At 36.8% G+C, this 22,446-nt stretch overlaps 1 protein-coding gene across 2 annotated transcripts in view; it reads right to left on the minus strand.

The window, feature by feature from the left end:
• Positions 1-1,341: 1,341 nt before the first annotated feature.
• LOC124157184 overlaps positions 1,342-22,446 on the minus strand; it is a 277,302-nt gene continuing 256,197 nt past the window's right edge. For both annotated transcript variants that reach the window (XM_046531716.1, XM_046531717.1), the window contains exons 3-14: positions 21,597-21,812; positions 20,909-21,052; positions 17,931-18,136; positions 16,800-17,095; positions 15,711-15,949; positions 13,652-13,926; positions 12,761-12,988; positions 11,550-11,799; positions 9,705-9,880; positions 8,381-8,603; positions 8,059-8,239; positions 1,342-4,535 (exon numbers count right to left, since the gene is read on the minus strand). In XM_046531716.1, the coding sequence (XP_046387672.1) occupies positions 4,166-4,535; positions 8,059-8,239; positions 8,381-8,603; positions 9,705-9,880; positions 11,550-11,799; positions 12,761-12,988; positions 13,652-13,926; positions 15,711-15,949; positions 16,800-17,095; positions 17,931-18,136; positions 20,909-21,052; positions 21,597-21,812 (2,804 nt within the window). In that variant the 3' untranslated portion in view covers positions 1,342-4,165. The remainder of the gene's footprint in view (positions 4,536-8,058; positions 8,240-8,380; positions 8,604-9,704; positions 9,881-11,549; positions 11,800-12,760; positions 12,989-13,651; positions 13,927-15,710; positions 15,950-16,799; positions 17,096-17,930; positions 18,137-20,908; positions 21,053-21,596; positions 21,813-22,446) is intronic.

The raw sequence follows: 22,446 nt of genomic DNA on the forward strand, positions 1-22,446 counted from the left end.
GTGGGCAGTCTCGGATTATGAGGGTCCACTACCTGCTAGACACGTGCCTGGGGTCGATGGAAAAATATCTTCCCCGTTCATAATTAACATTAAAAAGAAGAACTTTGTGCTTTCACATTAATATTTATTCACAAATTTTCGACCATGGTTTCAACGTTCGACGTCATCATCAGGTGAACTATACAGAGGTCCATCACATCCTTTTATACCAGGCTAGGAGGGGGAGGGAGGAAGGTAACTAGGTTGAACGGATGTGATGGACCTCTGTAGAGTTCACCTGATGATGACGTCTAACGTTGAAACCATGGTCGTAAATTTGTGAATAGTTACGCCTCAAACAATCAATTTTCCCCGTTCATGTCCCGCTCACAGTGACAGTAAAATTTTGATTCTCCCGCAGCTAAAGGGTTAGAAATAATAGTCTTCCGGACTTGTAGCATTATTACCTTGTATTTACTAACTTTGCTGTTATTAATGCTAGAAACCCATATAAACTTCCACAAAGCTAAAAAAAATGTTAATTATTCTTTTATAAGAGTAAATTATTGAATATCAAATACAATGCTTGGTTGAAAAAAACACTGGTAATGCAATAAGTTGAGTGTGGATTCGTGCTAAGATAGGGTTAGAGGGTGTAGTCCAGTGGTCGGGGTAAGAGACAGGCACTCCATTGAGTTGGGTCCCAAATCGTAGGGACGAGAATCCCAGGGTAATTCTTCACTAAAAATGAGCTCTGTTCGGAGAGGTTTAAAATATTCTTATGCTACTCGTAGCACGAAAACGCTATCCTATTGCAGGCACTGGCAGGAAAGGGTTAAAACACACGAACTCAATTCCTAAAACAAATATAACTCACTTTGAACATGCCAAAATATTTTACCCTGGATTCCATCTGTGACATCACTTGCTGAGCTGGATCTGTTTGAACTGTATGTAAAGTATAATATTGCTGTATGTACTCTTGAAAAATGCTTGAATTGAAAAGTAAATATTGCAAGGCATTATGGCAGGAAGGTATATATTTGTGTCAACACAATGATCCACTCACGAAGATAATACAAATGAATAAATTATCACAGAGTTCAACACAGCTCAGAAGACCACTGATGGCATTCAGTTATTAAAATAATTAAGCCTCTTTGTCAGAATTTTATGAAATGAAAAGATCTGCTATCCATTTATGGCAGCTATTTAGAATCTGCCACAAGCAACAATATTTCCCTAAATTGTATGAATAATTCATATATGCTGCAGCACATGATTAATGAAAGTTAAAATAGCATATTCTATTGAAGATGAAGAGGATTTGATCAATGTATGGCAATAAAACAAGTGATCATGTAACATAATAGAGCATTAGCATATATTTATAGTCCTATGTACACATGGAAACTTGTAATATTGCACTAGAGCAATTCCCACAATTAATTCTTCAAAAACAAACCATCATTTGTAACATTACAAACACACTCAGAACCTTCATCATACTCACCAAAATATATAACTGGGTTTCCAATGTATAAAACAATACAGACACATCAATAATACTTTCCGAACACTCATAAAAACTACAATGAAAATATTTTCTCTTGAACTTAGCCCACTTCAAGCCATTACAATTAAAAAAGTAGTTCTTTGTTCTCATCTCCAGTCATAAGGGCACTAATACCTACACATTTGTAGTGTTTTGTAATTTATATACATAGACATAGAGCTACTTTTAATTTAGCACGAATGCTTGTATTGCTTTCAAGATTAATATGCATTTGTATTTAATTCGCAAGCCATGAAACATGGAGATAATATGATTCACATTTCATAAAAATAAACTTTTGAGAGCTGCAATTCATGAATCTCACCTGATTAGGGATCCACGGTCGTTCTTAGAAGACGCAGGGACTTTTATGTCAAGTCTTCATAGATTTTTGTGCATAAAGATAAAAGTGACAACAAGACATTTGTATCAATAAAAACTGGCTATTGAGTTTTGAAAGCCAAGAATCGGGGAAGAAAGGTGAGAAACTGAAGCAAAAATAATTCCCTGTCCCACTAAGTTACTCACCTAGTTTACAATGGGAGAGGAATACAGAAAATAATGAGTTTGGAATAGCCTTGGAATTAGAAATACACAGGCAAGCTCATCATATTTCCCTACTTGCATCGCATTCGCAAGAATTAAATTGATTACCATTTGGGAACTTTTTAATAATGTAAGAGCAATATTTGCAATGCAAATGCCTCAGCATGAACATCAATCAGCAGGGACAGATTCAATAAGCAATGAGATTGGCATGTACATGTGCTCTGAATTGCCTAAAAGGATATCAATATTGATAACAAATGAACAGTCTGCAGTAGCCGAGGACGCCTTCTGATTCAAGTACAGTATGGATGCATGAAAAGGGAGATTACTTGCATATTCACACATGCTCCAGTACGTGTGCTCATTATCACAGTCAATGAGGAATAAAAACAATCATTTTAGTCCTTTAAATGTCTTTTTTATCACCTGCATTAAGCTTTTTTCATCTTCCATAATACTCGGTCATTACACAATATATCACTCAATTTTTTACATCATTCATTCATGTGATCTTCCTCCTTCAACCCTCATTTTAAGCTTCGAGAGAATTTCAAATCAAAAGCCAACCATCATAAATGATTATTCACAAACCAGTAATAGTTTTGTGTGTGCATACATTCTGAGAAATATTTGTTTCCATCCTTTTGTTTTTTGAACTATAAGTACAAATAATAATAATATGCAATGTGACTGAGGCAAATGTGAATATCAACCCATATATTCTCCTACAAGGGCAGTTTCAATAGTGATGTAAACTACAGCCAATATTTTTTTTTCTATTTTCCATTTAAAACTGTGCATTCTTTGTACTCTTTAAAAAATGGACAAATACCATCAGGGTAGGCTCAGGCTGGTTAACATTTTTCTTTAACCAGCTGCACCAAGAAATGGTTTCTACCGCCTATTTCATTCGATGCTTATTTTCCAAAGCAATGTGCAACTTTCACAACAGCAAATTCCATGTCAGCCAATTTTCAATCAAAATGCAATCCATTTCCTAAAAATGAACAAGAAAATGCTCATGTTGAGTCTGTACATGACTTTAAATCACAGACCACTTACTCCTCTTAGCTCTTGGCGAGAACATTGAAAATGCATTAAATCATTCATGCCCCCCTTTTAAGTGAGAACTTTTAATTCTCAATCAACTTATTTAAAAAAATGTCCTCACCTGGTATAAAGAATAACCTCATACATACATCATTTCTGACCACCTTATCATTATTTCCCATTTATGATAAAACAAAAAACTTCCATTTCCTTACTCAATGTGCAGTCAACCTCCGAGAAAGAGAGGGAAGTATACCACACTGCAAGGACCTTATACCTTTCTATAAACACCTTGAAGAAAAACCCAACTTCACCGCACACAACTTTGTTTTTCTCGAAGAAGCCAATGTCTCTTTCCCACTTCTTCACTTTGGAATGGCAAATATAGAACTTAAAGAGGTGGATATCAAAACTGGGCAGGATTTTAAATTGTGAATTCTTAGCTATTTTATGTGGGGTGAAAATTTGGTTTAAAGATTAATATACACACGAAACAAAATATCCAGAATTTTTGTGTAAAAAATAAAGAGCTCTGAAAAAATTAATGTAGCTGAAGAGGAGTGGTCGTATATAATAATACTTTCAAGGCAAAAACTTTACGAGGATGACTTGCGAAAATATACGAGAAGATGGAGGGAGAGATTTTTCAAGAGGACAATATCTTTTGCTGAAATCTTCACGAAATGGCCATCCAACGTGGGACTCCCTCACATTCACACATCTCAATCTTTCAAACCATTCAATCTGCAAAACTCAATCAACTCATTTCACACAATGTATGCCATTCACACCCTCTTTTGGATAATTGGAAGATTCCCCACGCCAGTATCACACATCAAAAACAAAAAGAGAACCCCCCTCTCTCTCAATACCCTCCAGAGCTCCATTTCCTATTTCATTTTGCTGCAGTGTCTGTGTCATTTTCATCCTCAATGTAGCCCACTAACAATTTGATTCTCTTCATTAGCAAATCTGTTTTTCTTTGTGAAAAAAAGTCTCCTTGAAAAATAAAAAAAACGCCTCTTCCACTCTTCAAAGTGCAGACTCAATCTGCTTGAGTTCTTCTCTTGATACAGGTGTTGCAGCTGTTTCTTGGATTTGTGGTATCAGCCTCTCATCCAACCCAGCTTCGCTTGTCTTCTTCTGAGGAGTCCCTACCACACTATCCTTCCTTCCATAGAGACTGTTGCCGTCAGCTGCTATACTGTTCCCGTCTCCCCCTCCGATGTGGCTCCCGCCCTCATCTTCCTCTTCCTCCTGCTCCTCCTCCCCTTCTTCATCCTCGTCGATTGGAGCCAGCACATCAGTCATCTGGGGTGCTTCCTCCCCCTGGACGCCACAGCAGTTGAAACGTTTCAAGGCTGGGGCCAGGAAACTTGCACCGGCAGACAAAAAGAAGAAACTGGAAGGAACATGAGCACAACTTGTCAGTGAGTTAGTCCCCATACAAGATTATTCTCTCTGTACAAATTTTATATGAGGAGAAACTGTTTGTCTTGACCAGGATTTATATCAGTAAATTTCTTGCATTCATGCAAAATGCTCAACCACTTCATCTAACATGGCACCTTCTTCCACTTCAGGGATTTTTGGATTTACAGGAAAAGGTAGTACATATGTATACATCTATCAGACATACAGTGCTAAAGACATGTATTTTTGTACAAACAGTTCCAAAGTTCTAAGGCTAACACAAGAATGCACGGGCAAAGGGCATATGCCATTCAGATTATTCAAGTTCCAGAATCTTCATTATTCAAATTAAGGAGATCTGGATTGAGATCCTGGTTGAGGCTAATGATTTCTCCCCTGCGAAATGTTCCACACCATTAGCACTTGTGGGTGCCTACATTTAAAGTTAAGCCACCGGCTAGTCCAAGGCTATCACCTTGAATCGTTATCTTTAGTGAAAAACTGGAGTTACGTACAGCTCTCATAAAAGGTAACATCATCGAATGTTAATTTAAATCTTCAAATTCTAATTTAGAATACTTTGAACTCACTATTTCATTATTTTATAGGTTGAAACTGATTTTGGAATAATTTTAACTTTGTTTCCAATAGAATAGGGAACTTGCATACTATATAGATATAATCAATAGCTCCAAAATTATATAAAAATATATCTTTGCATACCTCGCTGAAAGTTATTTTAGTATTTTATGACGTGGTTTGCAATATTTAATTCATCAAAGTTCACGAGAATTTTCAAATGCAAGTGTGAATCGAAAACGCCCGATGATTGGCAGGTAGAAAAGTGACGTCATAGTTCAGTATGAGGAGGCACGGCGGCAGCCCATAGTAGAGGTTGCATACTTGAATACAAGCGACGGCGAGGTTATGATTCATTTATTGAAGTGCAGACGTATCGGAGTTGTTCATTGTGACTTCAGGGCTATTATTTGATCTATTTCTCCTCCATTGAAAGCGATAGATTGCGTAAAGATGAAGGAATATGGTTATTCCATGGCTGATCCTAGCAAGCTTCCTGTTACTGATTCCATCATGATAACAGGGTATTTTAGTGAAACTGTAGACTTCATCGGCGCCGAAAGTCGATGCCGAGAAATGGAAAGGTAGCTGATGTGCATCTGAAATGTTTTATAGTTCATAACAAAGTGAGACTTGCGTATAATATTGGCGAAAGCGTATACTCATGTGAAATGTGCATTCTTTTGGCAGTCCGGTAGAGAGTCTTATGGTGAACTTATTTCCACCTCGAAGCTGTCGATGATACTTTCAACTTAAAAATACCTTGCCTGGAGGGCGACAGGAAGCTCTGAGGAAGCCAGACTATCAATGTTTCAATTTAGTAGCGATAATATAGACGAACTTCCAACACAATCTACCATCTTGTGACTCAAAAACCCTGAAGCCACTTCCTATTCTGCAGAAAGAATCGGTCAATCGCACTTCGATCAATATAATAAACACAACGTCTTCAGGTGTTAAGAAGTTACTTTTGTAATGAAAGCCTTCCTAAAGTAGCATAAAAATGTGAATATTTTCCAATGAGAGTCTTTAATACATTTTGGGAGCTTTTCTCACGATATATCTGAAACCTACTCTAAAGGTGAGCTCATCGTCATTGCGATCGGTTGTCACTTAAAAATTCCGTATCGGAAATCCTAGAGGGATGACCTTCGACGATGACTGTGATCACCTCTACTCTCACTATCACTGGAACCCGTGGTGAAAATATCATCCCAAACCAATTTCTATTTGGTTTTAACTGGGGAAAGAGCAACATAGAACTGCACATTCTTTGGGCAACTTTGGGTTTGACTTTCCCTCAAACACCCCATTTCCCCTGTGGTGCACATCAGTCCTATCTTTATACGATGGCCTGACAACCTTTAAATGGATCCTTGGTTTATTCTGACAACCAACTAAATGGAAATTGCTGATCCACACGTCTTCCACTATCTCCACAGCTTCCAAATCAAGGGCCGCAGAACATTCCTCTTGTGACTCAACTTTTTCTGAAAAGCAAGCAACGGCATAGAATAAAATCAAAGAATGCTGCGATTCATTTTTTGTGACCACCTCTGGATTCCATTCTTTTTCCATCTACAATTTCCTATATCTTTCGGGGTAAACTATGGGACAAGATAATGTTTAAATATTTTCATTAATTTATAACAAAATATAACTTCTAAAAATACCCAAAAGCCATTTTATTAATCCGCACTGATGAGTGTAAATTAATGTGGAAGATGAATGCTGTAGACGTAATAGTTTTCCTTAGGTTGAGTCGCAAAGTTCATGAAGTTGACAAAACGGCTAATTTTTCAGTGCGCGGAGTCATTTATTGCACTGGACGTGTCAACATTTTCCAATTTTTTTGTAATAAAATAAATCAGAATTTAGGATAAAATTTCCTTTAAAATGACGCATAGTTCATTATTATAGCATGCAGTGAAGCCAGGATATAAATTTGCCAAGTACAGCGGCACATCATTTTGATGCCGACAGTAGAAGAAAACGCTGTCTTCTTGGCTGGCACTCGAATGCATGAGGATCAACATTGCTCTATATTTTTATATTTCCTCCCTTGATTTTAAACATCATGGAATTTTTTATGTCCTTGCGTAACTGAAATTGAACAAGTGCCATAAATAATTTGAGCCCATAGTAACCATCGAGAAACACCTATATCGATTTTTGTTGAGAAGTTGAGTTTTTATTCTACGGTGGCCGAATTATCGAAAAATCCCAGTTTCAAGTTATTCAGTCGATGAAATATGGAAATATTATTTATATTAAAGTTATCTTCGCTCACATAGCACACGGGTTTATCATTCCGTTTATTATACTCTTATTTTTCCGTAAAGCTCATCCCAACAGACGGCATGCATCGAGGCTTTTCTTCTAATTTCCTCCGTGGGAATGCTGACGAAAATTTTTTCTGGGGTGTTATTGCACAGAGGACCAATGCACCACTTGTAATTTTTCCTTATTTCAGCCATGTTCTCCTTTAAACGCAACGTGGCTCTTCCAAACCTGCAGTTCCTGGGCTTGGATCATGAACATACATATGATCCAAGCCATGAACATGCATATGTATGTTCATGGCTTGGATCTTGGACTCCTACTGAACTATGACGTCACGGCCTAATATTAGTGGGGGCGGTATTTTTTAGCCCGCGAAACTCGGGAGACTTTAGGGAGTCATTTTCTAGTGTATAAACTGAATTTTAAGCGGAAAAAAGTATATTTCGGTACTAAGTGTTTAGTGTAGTATATCAGCATACTGTTTATAAAAAGTATGCAATTTCCCTATTCATGAATGTATACTTAGTGGAATGCATACCACTTAATACTTTGTAGAAAATATTGTTTTATCATAGAATTTGAAGTTGTTATTATAAATTTCAATTAATTCTCATTAAATCAACCATGCCACCATTAAATTTTATACTCACCCCGAGGCCATAAAGAATGGCACATCATAACTTTGCGTTGCGTCATACACGATTCCTGCCAATGGAGATCCCACCACTGCTGCTGCCCCTCTAAACAGGATAAGTAGTCCAAATGCATTTGTGAGCTTGTCCAATCCCAGAAGGTCCACAAGAATAATTGATGTCAAGGAAATGTATCCAGCTGAAAAATAAAATTTCCATTGACACAGCTCTCACAAAAAAAGAGTTGAATTTCAGGATACGATAATATTCATTTGCTGGTATATTCAGAAGGGCAACTAATCACAGTTAAAATGTATAAAGATAAAGAGTGGGTACTTACAAATGGCAATCCCAAAAGCAATGGACATGGCCACAAAGGAATAGTAATTGTAGCAGAATGGCGTGAATGCCACTGAAATGGCAGATCCCAGTAAGCATAGGTTGTTGAGTAGCATGGAATCTACCTGAGGAAGATCAGCCACCAATCCACAAAGAACCCTTCCAACAGTGTTGGTAATTCCAATAATTGACAGCAAGAAAGATGCAGTGCCGGACTCTACACCCTAAAGGTTGAAAAGAAAGGATTCAATGTAGATTCAGACAAACCAATGTCATCTAGAATCATCCTGAGATATCTGTGTTAATCTTTCACTTAGTATTCCAATTAAAATCAATCTTCCAACAAGAAGTGAGAGCAGAATTCTTCAACTCAATTCAATTTTTTCAACTCATTTCAATGTAATATAAGTTAGTTTTAGTAAGTAGGTTTTTAGGAACTCATAAGGACTGTGATGGACCCGTTTTTACATGATATAAGGGATAAAACATGTCAATATTAAAGTCGTAAGCTAGGTGGAGCAGTCTACCCCAGCCATACATAAAAGTAGCTACACTGTGGGGTATGCTATGCAAGTCAGAGAGTGTTTGGGGGTGACAAGCTCAAAGGATGCGCCTGTCAACAAGCACTTGGTATAGGACAACCGACTCAAAGTAACTGCTTACATGGCTATAAACCTATAATTTAAAGTGGAAATTATGGATATATTCATAATGAGCATGTTACTTGAATAATGCTCAACATTTTCAGCCCATAGTTAAAAATTATAACTTTGCTGTGATCTGAAAATTTTTTAAATAAAAATTATCAAAATTAGTCGTTATACTAAAAAATTCTATTGCCTATTTAAGAATATTTTTTTGTCATCATGTATTGATGACATTCGGATCTGGGCGGAGTCCAGCATATCATTTAAAGATGACACTCTCATCTTAAAGTGTTAAGGACAAAAAACAATTATGCCAGTATGAAAAGGATATGTATTAATCAAAGGGGGGTCGAAAAGAAGGTAGGAGAAATATTTGTGGCATTTCAGCAGTCTTCTACCCACCACTTTGAGCAATTGTAGAACATATACTTACATATATTTTTAAATTCCACATTTATGTTAAATATAAAATATAATGCAATGATCTCATTTAAAATTACTTAACCTTACATTGAACTTGGCTTCCTATAAATATAATCTATGGTATTTGCTACTTGTATGTATGTTTCTTTCATCGCCATTTTCTATATCATTCACAAGTAGAATAGAATACATTAAAAATTAGGGTCATTCACGACATTTTCTATACATTACAAAATATCAACTATTACACTTTACCGTCTGTTTTGCAGCATCTACCAAGTACACAAAAGGAACATAAAGTCCAAGCATTCCAAACACATTGCTAAGTCCAATCAAAAGGAAGACAGGATCACTCAGCAGAGACATATCCAGCATTGAACCCAGAGCTGATTTGAATGCTTCTGGCAATGGCAAGCAGGGGCAAAGGTCAGCTGCAAAGAAGAATATCAAAATTATTGCAAGATGTACCATGGAGTTTTAAGAATACATTGACTATATTTCCAATTGAATTTGCTGCCATACAAGGATGATTATTGCGTTCATGTAATCTTATGTGCGCAGTTATGAGAAGTGGTATTTTTGGGTAAAAGGATGCTGAAAGCATATATTTGGAGTTTAAATCTGAGAAAAATTGTATGATTTTGCATGGAGATTAAGATGGATCCCAGTTTTTTAAATTACCATTGACACTCTTGAAAGTCTAGCTACACCACTTCATGCAACTTCATCATGTGTGCATAGTAAGAAAAGCAATAGTTCAATAAAGCTAAATTCCATTTCAATTTAATCTAAATTCAACCATTGTAGAAATTTAACCCTTTCAAGATGGTGGAGTTCTCTCCCTAGCATGACTGCTGGACTGAGCCCAAAGGGTCTCTTCCGTCCCCTCTATACGGAGCATTTTTGCAGGACATTCATTAAGAAGAGTCTTACTGATAACCACGCACTCTCAGCACCACCCTTTTTCGACCCTTCCTATCAGGGACTCCGCATTATCTCCAACTCCGAGGTTAGTTAGGCTCCCTCCTTTCCAGGTTTATAACCCTAACAGTGGCATTGGTTCGCAGTCAACTTATGATTGTTTTATATAAAATAGCAAAATGGATAATTGTTGCTTGCACGTAAATTGCAGACTTCAAATTAGATACATTGGTATTTTCTGAGAATTGTCAAATTTTGTGCAAAGCTCTAACATCAATATTAACAGATTTAATGCAACAATTTCCATATTGATTTTTATGCTGAAATCGAGATATAAGTTGATATTTATGGTAGTATTTTATTTAAAAATTAGAAACTCTGCTCAAAAGATAAATAATTCAATTCTTAGTTCATATTTTGTGAGAAAGGAACAAATATTTATTTTGCTAACTGACTTCATGAACAATTGTATGACTGCGGACTCTCACATCAAAGAGGGGTAATATAAGGGGAGTGGGCTGGGTACATGCTCCCAAATTTCAAGGGTAAGGCCTAAGCCCTGCTGCATTGGGTCCCGAAACTAAGACTTCTAATACCCGCAACCGTCATTAAGGGGGGAGTAAGGAAACACGGAAGCAAGGAAACAGATATTTATGCCATTCGTTTGCCTGCGTAGGAAAATCTCTGACAGAAATTTTTGGCTTTTGTCTCCCGAGTCAAAAAAAATATTTCCTGCCAAATATTTCCATTGTTAGTAGCGAAAGGGTTGATTAGTTGTAAGACGTTAAGGATTGTTCAGCTCATATAAGAAATCCAGCACAAAAATAGCTATGAGCTATCAATTACCAAGGATGAGAAATTAACATCATCCTCAGCACTTGATCACAACCTATAGCAGAAACATAATAAAAAGCCTCTTTTTTTCAATGCTATTAAAGTAAAATTTTCTTTAATGTCTGACATTCCTTTTTTTTAATCATCTTTCTAATCTAATCATCTAAGATGTTGCTGTTAGGATAATGAACCCATAAAAAAATAAAACCAGCAAAAAGAGATCAAAAATTAACCATCACAGAGCCATTACACATATATACATGCAAGGCATCTGAATATAATATGATAATAGCAACAACAACAAATAATTCTAACAAAGGAAGACACTTTTTTGTAATTACTTACGTGGAGGTTTCTCTGGATCCCTGTAAGCAGCAGCCCTGTTGTATTCAGTATCACCCTCAACACCAGCTTGGAATTTGGGCAGGGAAAGTACGCTCTGACGATAGGCTGTCAAGGATCGCTGGGATTGGTATTCTGGTAGGTTTACGACAGATCCCGAGTAAAATATGTCCTTGCGAGAGAGTGGGCGAATGAGATGCTGTCGAACAGCAGCTGCAGCACTGCCCTTTGAAGTCAGACTTTCATTATCCACCTGCCAAAAGACATTAATAATGAGAATTATGCCTAGTAATGTAGAAATAACCATAGTTAAAATACATATATTTGCTAAGGGCATTATTATGTGAAATGATTCATGTCATGCTTTTGACCCTACTTTCCCATACACGAGACCATGGAGATTTTCAACAATTTACAATTTTCACTACCAGTTAGTTCATTATATATGAGTATTTAGTATTCACTAAATGTTCCTTTACCATAGTTTTGGCTCACCCTAGAATAAAATCTGAAAAACCTTGATTGCAATAATACAGAATCACACAGTTATCTAATAGCAGGAGCTATAAGTGGCCATATAGTGGCAGAACAGGTAGCGTTCATATTTATGCATGCTACTTCCAAAAGGCAGCACCAACTGGAGGGAGACAAGAATCAATGGCATGGCCAATTCATTGTAATGAGCTTATCCTGCCCAACTTAAACTTCATATCATGCAATCAAATTTGCAGTCACTCACAGAGTGACCCAGTTTTGTTTCATTTGATTTTTTTAATAATATGATTTATTGAAAAGAGAAACATTCATTCTTCACTGTTACATAAATTACACTGACAAAACTAGAGGTACTTGCCATGAAATTTTAATTATCTAAGGTAAAAAGCAGACCTATAAAGCTGAATAAGTTGAAGAAAAAGAAATACCCTAATTTAAACAGAGAGAAAATTACCACAACCATTTGAGAATATTATTAGGTTGCATATGGGTTCCTCTGAATCAAATATCAGTTAATTTTTCTATAAAAAATCACAATTGAACCAAAACAAAAAGTCATTTAAAAGAGTTTAAAAACAATGACTATACATTGTGAAGATAACTCCTTTCTATGTAATATTTAAAAAAAAAAGAGATGGGTTTTAGATATTTTACTGAGAAGTTTAGTGAGAAAAAAATTAGGATGACTAAAATAAGGAACTATTTAAATCACTACTTACATCCATTTTAGACCACATTTCATCAGCACAGTTATTGTTGCGACTACCAAGAAATGATGAATTAGATAGGCGTAGCTGCAAAGATGTCTTCCTATGCACATCACCATTCACATTTAAATTGGATCGACTAGAGCGTCCAGTGCTTCCTGCCTGTCCTGAACCTTTGACAGAGCTCTTCCTAAGTCTATCAAAAAAGGGCACAGAGCCATTTTTGGGTAAACCGGGAGTCTGAAAGAAGAGAAAATAAAGGAAACAATATCATTAGATAACATAGATTTGATCATTTCCAGCTCAACTTTGAAATTTCATTTCCATGGTGAAAGTATATCACTGTAAAAATTCCACTGAAATTTTATTGAGCATAGTCAGATTTCAGGACAGATCTAATCATGTAGACTTTTCGGTGACACTGGCCATGAGCAATGATTTTTGAAATTTTACATTCCGTGAAATTTTAGCTCAGTTGTAAATATATTCTCTAATATTATATACTGCATCTCTTTACATGATACAAATTAACAGACATTAACCCTGCTGTAAATATGTGCGCAGTGTCAGGACTTAAGGCCTGGTTACATGGTACGTTAGCTCACACAAGTTAGTGTACGTTTGCGTGAATGATTTTGGTGGACCTGAACGGAACATGTACGAATGTATGAACCCAATTAGAACAGGTTCTATTTTCTGTGCATGCATTCGCACAAGTTGGGTGGTTACACTGTGCATTTTGGCGTTCATTCTCGCATTCATACATTTAGACATTAACCCGTACGTGTTAATGTATCGTGTAACCAGGCCTTTAGGTGCTAAAATATTTTATGCATCATCCAAGCAATGTGATGCAAGAACTAATAAATTAAAAGGAGTGTGTTTGAATGAGAGTTAACCAACCTGAGTAGAGAATGCAGGTTGCGATGCATTGCGTGGCATGGCTGGCCGAGTTGGAAATTCAATTTCTGGCTCAATTCCTGAACGAGCGGCCACTGCCTCGGCCAGGGGCTCCTCCCTCACAACTTCACCCTCAGACATGCGCTTCCCCGTGCTGCTCTTCCTCCTGGTGCGAGCAAGCTCGGCAGCTGTTGAGATAGCCATTGATGTGGAGTTCAAGGCTGAGTGGGCAGATGGCGCTGGGGGTGGTCCAGTCATGGTAATGGTGGGGTTTTCTCCTGGTGAGAGAGAGAGAGAGTTTAACATTAATCCTACTGATTACATCAGATTGCACAGAAGTAGAGGAGGGCTTAGTTCAGGTACCCTAGCATTTTCACATTTGTTGGTTCACAATGCTGACCCCATGCTTATCCTGCCTGCCACTTGCAGACAGCAGTCAAAACCATCATATTTAAGGCAAAAATGGTCACCCACTTAGGCCCATATCTACATTGGGTAGCTTAGCACCTACACAGCATCTCTACGGAGCACTAAAGTAGTGCTGAAAATCCAAACAATCTTGTTGAAAATGTTAACTAATCTTAAAACCGAAAGTGAGAAATATACAAAAGCTCTAACTTCAGAATAGAAGATAGTAAACTCTTATACTCTCAGAACATCAAGATCTACAGTAAGTCAAGACTTTAATTTAAAAACCACATGAAACTTGCTTCATAATCAGTCATGTAAGATATTAAAGTTATTGGAGAGGAGGCACTTACAAGTAGTCTGGGAATCCACATGAAAAAATTCTAATCACGCCTTAGGCCATCCATCAAACCTTAGTTTGGGCTCAACATTGGTAATCTTCAGTCATGTGGCAAGAACCAGTGTGTAAATGTGAATGGGCCCATTTGGCCATTTAATGCACTAATGCATACACTCAGCAGCACATGAACTGGAAATTTTTGTGAGAAAATATGTCCACATTTTCTTCTATGGTTGATGATAAGAAGCATCTGAGAAAGGTGTTCTGCAGTCGATTTGCCAGAGCCATTTAATTTCATAATTGAACTTCTACAAATAGAAATTCAAACACTTAGAAAAAGCATCCTCATTACCTGAGACATAATTTCACTCTTTACTACTGGCTCCAGACAGTACCTATATCCCTATTTCATTACATCCCTAGCTACATCTAAAGATAACCAAAAATGAAATCAAAAGCACCCCATCAACAAAAGCCGTTTCAGAATTTTCCCTCCACCAAACTTTAATCTTCATTATCTCTGGTAGTTCTCAAATGAAATATTTTGAAAATGAGCATTTTTAAGACTCATAGCAATGGTAGATATCATTTCTAAAAGTAAAAACAAAATCCCTGGAGAGTAAAATTTTCTTCAATCTTATGTCCAAGATTTAAATGCAGTATGGTGGAAAAACTGGTGGCCTTAACCAGAAAATGTTTTCTATAAGTTCTATTGGACTGGGGGTATATTTTGAGGGGGATCATTTAAACATCAGCATTACATCAGAAGTGGTGGACATGGTGGTTGAGGAGAGGCAGCTTTTAGATGGGATACGGAGGAGACAGAGGGTATGGATGGAGCGAGTACTTAGCGGGGATGGGATGTTGAAAACAGTGTTAGAGGGAAGAATGTTAGGTAAATGAGGGAGGGGAAGGAAAAGTGTAGGATTTTTAGATAGAATGAAAGATAGTAGGTCTTATTGTGCACTGAAGAGGGAAGTGCATGATGTAAGGGGAGGCTCCCGGAATTCTTCTTAAGCTCTCCATGGAAACCTACCTTAATTGGTAGAATACTTTAATAATACATAATTACAAAGCTATGGTAAGTGAAGGATATGCAACCCAGCTAACGTCCATGTAACTCAAGGTAGCCTAAGTTTCACCTCCACGGAAAATTATGCAACAGGAATGAGGCCTTATCCATTTTTGTCGTCTGGGCAACGCTTTAGATCAATAAATTTAAAACATGGGGTGCTACATCATCAATAGATATGGTGATGGGATAGGGGATCGTGATCAATATGATGGTGGAAATTTCGAATCAACTAGTCCTACCTGGCACAGGAGTTCCTTCCTTCTTGTTTCCAGCCATGTCATTGGAAGACTCAGCTGCACTTGGCCCACCGCTAGACCCAGAGCCCCCTCCCCCAGCCACTCCATTGCCCGATCCTCCGCCCCCACTGCCTCCCCCTCCTGCTTGCTTCACCTCGGAGATGGTGGGCAGCGTAGGCACTGTGGGAACGGGAGTGATGGGCGTCCCGGGAACCATCATCATCAGTTGGTCCAAGTTGAAGCTATAAAGACCATCAGAGAATATGGACGAAACTTCAAACAGAGCACATAATAGGGGAGAGAGGGCCACAATGAGACATGGGTCACTTTGAGACGGACACTACCCATTGAAGCCGCGCACCTTTTTTCCGGAAATGCCGGTGAAAAAATGAGGGTGCACGGCTCACACGAATCCTCCAAATTTTAATGTAAGCCGCACTCCATTTTCCCTCAAATTCTTATTGTTTACTTCTCCAGAGTTTAGCATTGAAACTGGAAAACCTTTGCAGCAATTAGGTTCCTAACATTATTTTACCTTATTAATCATGGAAACGTAAATTTATCAATTTAGCAACGAATCACGGGTTCCAATATTAGACTGCACCCAAAAAGCGCTAGGAAGATTTTTTTTCTCACGAGCCGACCCAAAAATGGGGGTGTACGGGATACGTGAGGGCATGGCTTACATGAGTACATACTATAGTATAATAGATGTATGGATGCAATTATTTCAGGCGATATTTTATGAAACTCCTTCATGACTATCAGAAAAGAATAAAATTTTGCATGTTCCACAATAATTTATTCACTTGTGACTTGTTTTGATACAGTGTAGTGAGACCAGAAGATGATACACAGAATCAAAACCAGTCGCAAGTTAATAAATCATTGTGGAACAAACAAAGTTTCATTCTTTCCAGATAGTCACATTTATGGAAGTAAACAAACATGATATCAAAAGGGAAACTGATAGGAGTGGAGAGGTCATAAGAATCTCCGAGTAGCTGACTGATGATGATGTGAAGGCTAAAATTTGCTCTTGTGAAGACAATGTTCCAAGTTAAATGGCTAATGAATATTCAATTTATGTACCTGGAATGAACGCCAGGGTCAGCATTCAGTGGAATCTTTGGTCTCCTCTCCATGCTGCCATCTGGCAGCTGCACCATGAAGTACGAGCCACCAATGGATCCCCTCTCCATTTGGAATCTCTTCTCCTCCGCCATTCGCTGAAGCAGAGGCTTCCTCATGAAATCTGGTCCCTTCGACCCGTTGCTCATTGGCTCCACACCCTCCACACCTTCAAGCTCAACATCTTGCTCATTGAGGGATTTGCTATGGCGCGGCTTCTTTGGAAACTCAAGAGGTCGCATTAGAGCCCCAAACACCTGTGAAAAATATAAACATGAATAATTGTTATCATTGAAAAATTTAGTGTAATGAGTACATGCATGAAAAATATAGACAGTTAAGGAAAATGTAGAATAGTAATAGGCACTCCAGAAGAGTAGATTCTATTAAAAGTTGATGACCAACTTAAATATACTAAATGATTTCAGAAATGATCACAGATTAGTAATACTATCTAATACCAAGGCACTAGCAATGTTATGATTTTTTCACTTTGGAATTTCAATAACATTTTTGAAAAGATGTCTCTGCTTATAAAATAAAATCTCCTCAATTCTAAAATTCTCTAAAATTCAGTCCAAGTGAAAGGTTTTGGCATTGCAGAGCGGATAACTTTGAGACTGGAAAAGTTAATTTTTTGAAATCTATCTGTCATGAGTGAAAGGGCAGTACCACCGGGCTCTTGTTTATGACTTTTGGAAACAATGACGTTAATTATGAAAAACTAGTTTTTTCTATTTTGGTTTGTTCATTAATCCTTGGTTTAAAGTCTACTGTGACTGGAGAAATGAAGGGGAGGGAAGTGAATAAACGGTCATGATTGACCATTCGAGTGCTAAAGACAAAATCTACATGAATGCCGGATTCATAGCAAGATCAGAAGGGCAGGAAATTAAAGATCATATAGAGTTTGATGCAAAACAAATAATTTTTTTCAATTTAACTCATCCAATTTTGGTCAATTTTTAAATGTTCTGTTTTTAAATAACAAAATTCCTTAACAAAAATTTTTTGGTTCTAATACAGTTGTTACCACGTAGTGCTCAGGGGCTTGTCAAAATTAAACATTAAAAATTGATAATCAAGACTCACAGCACAGTTAAGGATGAGGCCTGCAAAGATGAGGTTAGCTCCTCTCCAGTCGAATTCCTCCAAAAGCATCGTGGCAAGTGGTGCAAACGCAAATGTGCCAAATCCTGATCCACAAACAGCAATGCCCGTTGCAAGTGACCGCTTAGTTTCAAAGTAGTAGCCAACACAGACGACAGCAGGGAGGTAGATCAGCCCAAAGCCAATTCCTGAGAAAATTAAGAAGAAGAGGGAAAAGGATTGATGTTACTATCAGTTTCTCACTTCTCTGACAATGAGTTACTCTGGTCCAAATTGTTGATCCTGAATTTTAGGATGGATCACAAAGTAATTATCCATTAGTTTTGAAGTAACATTCTAAAATTTCTCTTCAACTTGAATCCCATGGGTCTTGAATTCAATATGCTTCTGGTTTAGAGAAGAAAGCTCTGAAGACTTCACATCCTTAGGGCATTCTTGGTTGCTGCTGGCCACCATCAAGACTTAGAAATCCTGAAATAGACAACCAATACTTAAGATCTCATATCGATTTGCATAAATTTAGTACTCTCATTGCAATCAAATACTGAATAACTCCCAAAATAGGAGCAATGACAACGTCTGAACACAGGGTGTGCTCTTTAAGATAATATTTGTTGAATTAAAAATGTAAAATGCAATATGTTTACATAGAACATGAATTTGACTCTTGTGGGTTAGTAACTAAAATTTTATTTTATCCAGCTAAGGTTGTGCCTTTAACTTATGGCAACCATGTAAAGTCATGTTGAAACAGGATAAAAATTAGCAACCTGTGAATTACAGGCCTTGAAATCCTCTTGTTATCAAGGAAAATATGACTTATCTACACTAGTCACAAGAGAATTATTATTATTGAAAATCAACATGTATTTTTAAAAATTGTGAGTCAGCCAAGGAAGATTAATAATTCATCATTTAATATTAACTATGAGTAGAATATGTCACTACATTAAATCAACTTCAAAACAGAGCTTTTAATAATGGCAACTAACATCTAAAAATATAAAATACACTCACCTATGGCAGTTGCATCTTCAGTGACACCACCAAAGGCATGTTTCTTGCTCAGTTCATGGCATCCAAATGAATATCTATATCTTCCCAACTGATTCATTTCATTCCCTCTTGCATCATTGATGAAGTAATGGCAATGAAAATTAGAGTCTGTTGTAGTCCCATGGTACCCACAGATTAAGTGTATTCAGAGTTTAATGCTTATCACTGAACGGTGTAAAACAAATTTAAGGCACTGTGGAGATCACACACATTTGATATTTTCATCATTTTTAGCTGAGTATACCTATATAGATAATATTGTGATCAGCCATTTTTCAATGACTACAATATTGAAGACAGTAAAATATATTATAGTTGATTTATGGTTTATTATGAATGAATTATAAATTACTTGGATTAAGATGGATATTTTTTCAGAAGCTAATTAAAATATTTTTGCTCAAATTTGAATGTAGTTTATCCTCACAAATGAATTATTTGATTGAATGATACTCAGTTCTCTGGACATGCTCAACAGATCCAAATTATGACAAAAATTGCAGCAAGTTATAATATTGCTTATTCATTTGCTAAAATCAATGAGAGATATATAAGTAGAGAAATTAAAAATGATGAGAAACTTATCAAAAAGATTCAATTTCCCTACCAGGAAAAGTTCCGAAATTGGTATTTCCACAAGAAAAATATGACATAACCAGTGTGATGCATAAGTCTCTAATAAAACTCATTGTGAATAAGACATACAAAATGCCTCGGAAATGTATTGAAATTGGAAATAAGACAACATATCTTGAAATGAGCATTGCCAATGATAATGGAAGCCAGCAGCATCTTTTCCTACAGCCTTTTTAATGATGTTTTTCTGTCTGAATCAGCTGTATGATCCAGACAAATGAGAAGCTTTAGATGAGAGATTCCCCTTATCTTTTCTTCTTTCAAGGGGCTTCTATTTCAAAATCAAGGAGATACCAATGTGTTCTGAGACTATTATGAGAACTGCAGGGGAATAGTGAGTAGCCTTAAATCAAAGAGAAATAATTTATTGTTTAAATGCTGACATGGTTCACAGAGCCAATTTTGTAAAAAAAAATTGTGAGAAGGCAAACAAATTCAAGTTGCTTGAGATGATGGATTTAACTTTCTTTTTAACTTTTGTGAGTGGAGGGAAGATAAAAAGAAGATTATAACTAAAAATTTTTTTCAATGAACCAAGTCACATCTTAGGGAGTTAAAATGGGTTCAACATTAATGAATTAGCACGACCATATTTTATGATTAGTTTTGCAATTTTTAACATTTATAATGAAAGACCTTTTTAATCATTTTAATACTACAAATAAAAAAATAATAATTTGGTGTTCCTTATTTTCGAATATAAAATATTTTTTTACAGATGATAAACTGAACTTAAAAAACACTAGAAACTTGTTCACTTTTAAAAGACATAAAACATAGTAGTGCTAGATGATGCGGATGAGAAGTAAAAATAAAAACAAACATTTTCAATGATTAATTTATTTCTATATATTTTGATACATATTTACTGAATGCTTTTTGCGATTCATATAAAATACTCTGCAATACAATATATCATCACAAACATAGAGTTTTTAATTGCACAGAATATATATCATTATACATATGATGAATCTAGTACTTTGGTACAATGAAAATATCCAGAAATAAAATTATGAACACCATCAAAAGAGACAAAAACCAAAATGAATGTATTCAAATTTTTAAATTCAGGGTTAACAATCAAACAAGAGGAAGAAGAGAGCATTCAAATTGATAATAAAAATAGAATAAGAGAGTTTAAATTGTGTGCAGCAATAAAAATCTACAGCAAATACTATTACTATGGGAAAAATTTTACTAAACTTTTACTAAAATTCTAGGCAAGAAACATGAATATAAAACGAGGTAATTAAATTGGTACTTACCTCCCATAACACCGTACGTCACCATAAGGATGGTCACATTTGGTGATAGTGTGCTCAAAAGAAATGCCAAGCATCCAAGTATACTGCCAGAAATACATACGGCACGGCACCCATACTTATTCGTCAAAGCACTCACAATAGGACCTATGAGCAGTAAAAACTATTATTAATAAATTATTATAATTACCTTAGTTATTAATATTATTATTATTATTATTATTAACATATTATTATTAACTTATGGCAAAAACACGGCCATAGCAACTAGGGTGAGGTAAGTTCAAACTCCTTGAAATGCTCATGAAATATGGTGTAAAGTACTCCCCCTATAAATGGACCCAACCCAAAATGTATCCCATCCTATTAAAAACTCTCACCATTTCATTCTAGCTACATCCTTTGAAATATATCTTGAGGATGTATAGTATAGATAAAAATTAATTTTGATAAAATTTTGGGGAGGGGGGGGGGTCCTGCCCCCCGAGCCCCCTCCCCAATTCCACCCCTGATAGCAGGTGGATAAAGATGAATTGGCGAGGAAACGCCAATGTCATGAATATTTCTCATTTCAGCACAGTAGAATTCCAAATTACGGGATAATCAAAATCAAATATTCCCGATTCGCACTAAAAACCATTTTCACAGCACCGGTTGGTACAATATTAACCGGGTTCCAAGTCACACTTACCCACACTCAGGTACATTCCAGACAGCAGAGATCCAACCCAAGCTGTTTTTCCCTTTCCTTCCCCAAAGTAAGTGACGAACTCTCCAAGGAAGACGCCAAAGGTGTAAGCGATGCCATCAACCACCATGTTGCAAAGGAAGGACGCAAATACGATGACCCACCCGTAGCCCCCGTCCGGCGGGGGCGGCAGCATGAGGGTTGGGTACCCATCATCCCCTGCAAATAAACAAAAAAGAATGTGCACATGAGAATCCATGGGTATCATGGTCGTATTACATAATTAAATTCATACAAATTGCACTTTATAATTTATGGCATCCCTTTTGGAAATTTCCCCATTCTACTTGCGCTGGAATGCCTCCCAATATTTCACTCAGCTGAATTTCTTCGCACCCACAGGCATGCATTTTCAGTAAATTGGCACTCAGTATAATTTTGCTACACGCAGAGAGCAGCAAGTGCGTTGGAAGCGACTTTGGTTGCAGAATAAAACGTTTCAATCGACCTCGCCACATCGAGTAAGGCGGGGGAAGCTTTAAAAATTTAATAAAACGTACTTGAAGGGAGAAAATTCCTTCATACGAACATCGCTTGTATTGACCGATACCATCAACGGATCCCCCGAATTCGTTGTAAGTGCTCGACCATTTAAGCTTTCAACCTCGGGAGAGGAATGAGATGATTTGCTTGCTTGCAGGACGCATCCCTTCCGTTTGATTCGGCTTTTTTCTACGCGCATTACTCGCTTGAAAATTTCGGCTATCACCTTGAAAATTTTAAGGGCATATACTAGACTATATTATAGTAAAAATTTACCTGTATACCGAAATTTTAAATTTTACCTAATTTT

The sequence above is a fragment of the Ischnura elegans genome, chromosome 4 (genome assembly GCF_921293095.1).
Source record: "Ischnura elegans chromosome 4, ioIscEleg1.1, whole genome shotgun sequence".
In the NCBI taxonomy this organism is placed as follows: domain Eukaryota; kingdom Metazoa; phylum Arthropoda; class Insecta; order Odonata; family Coenagrionidae; genus Ischnura; species Ischnura elegans.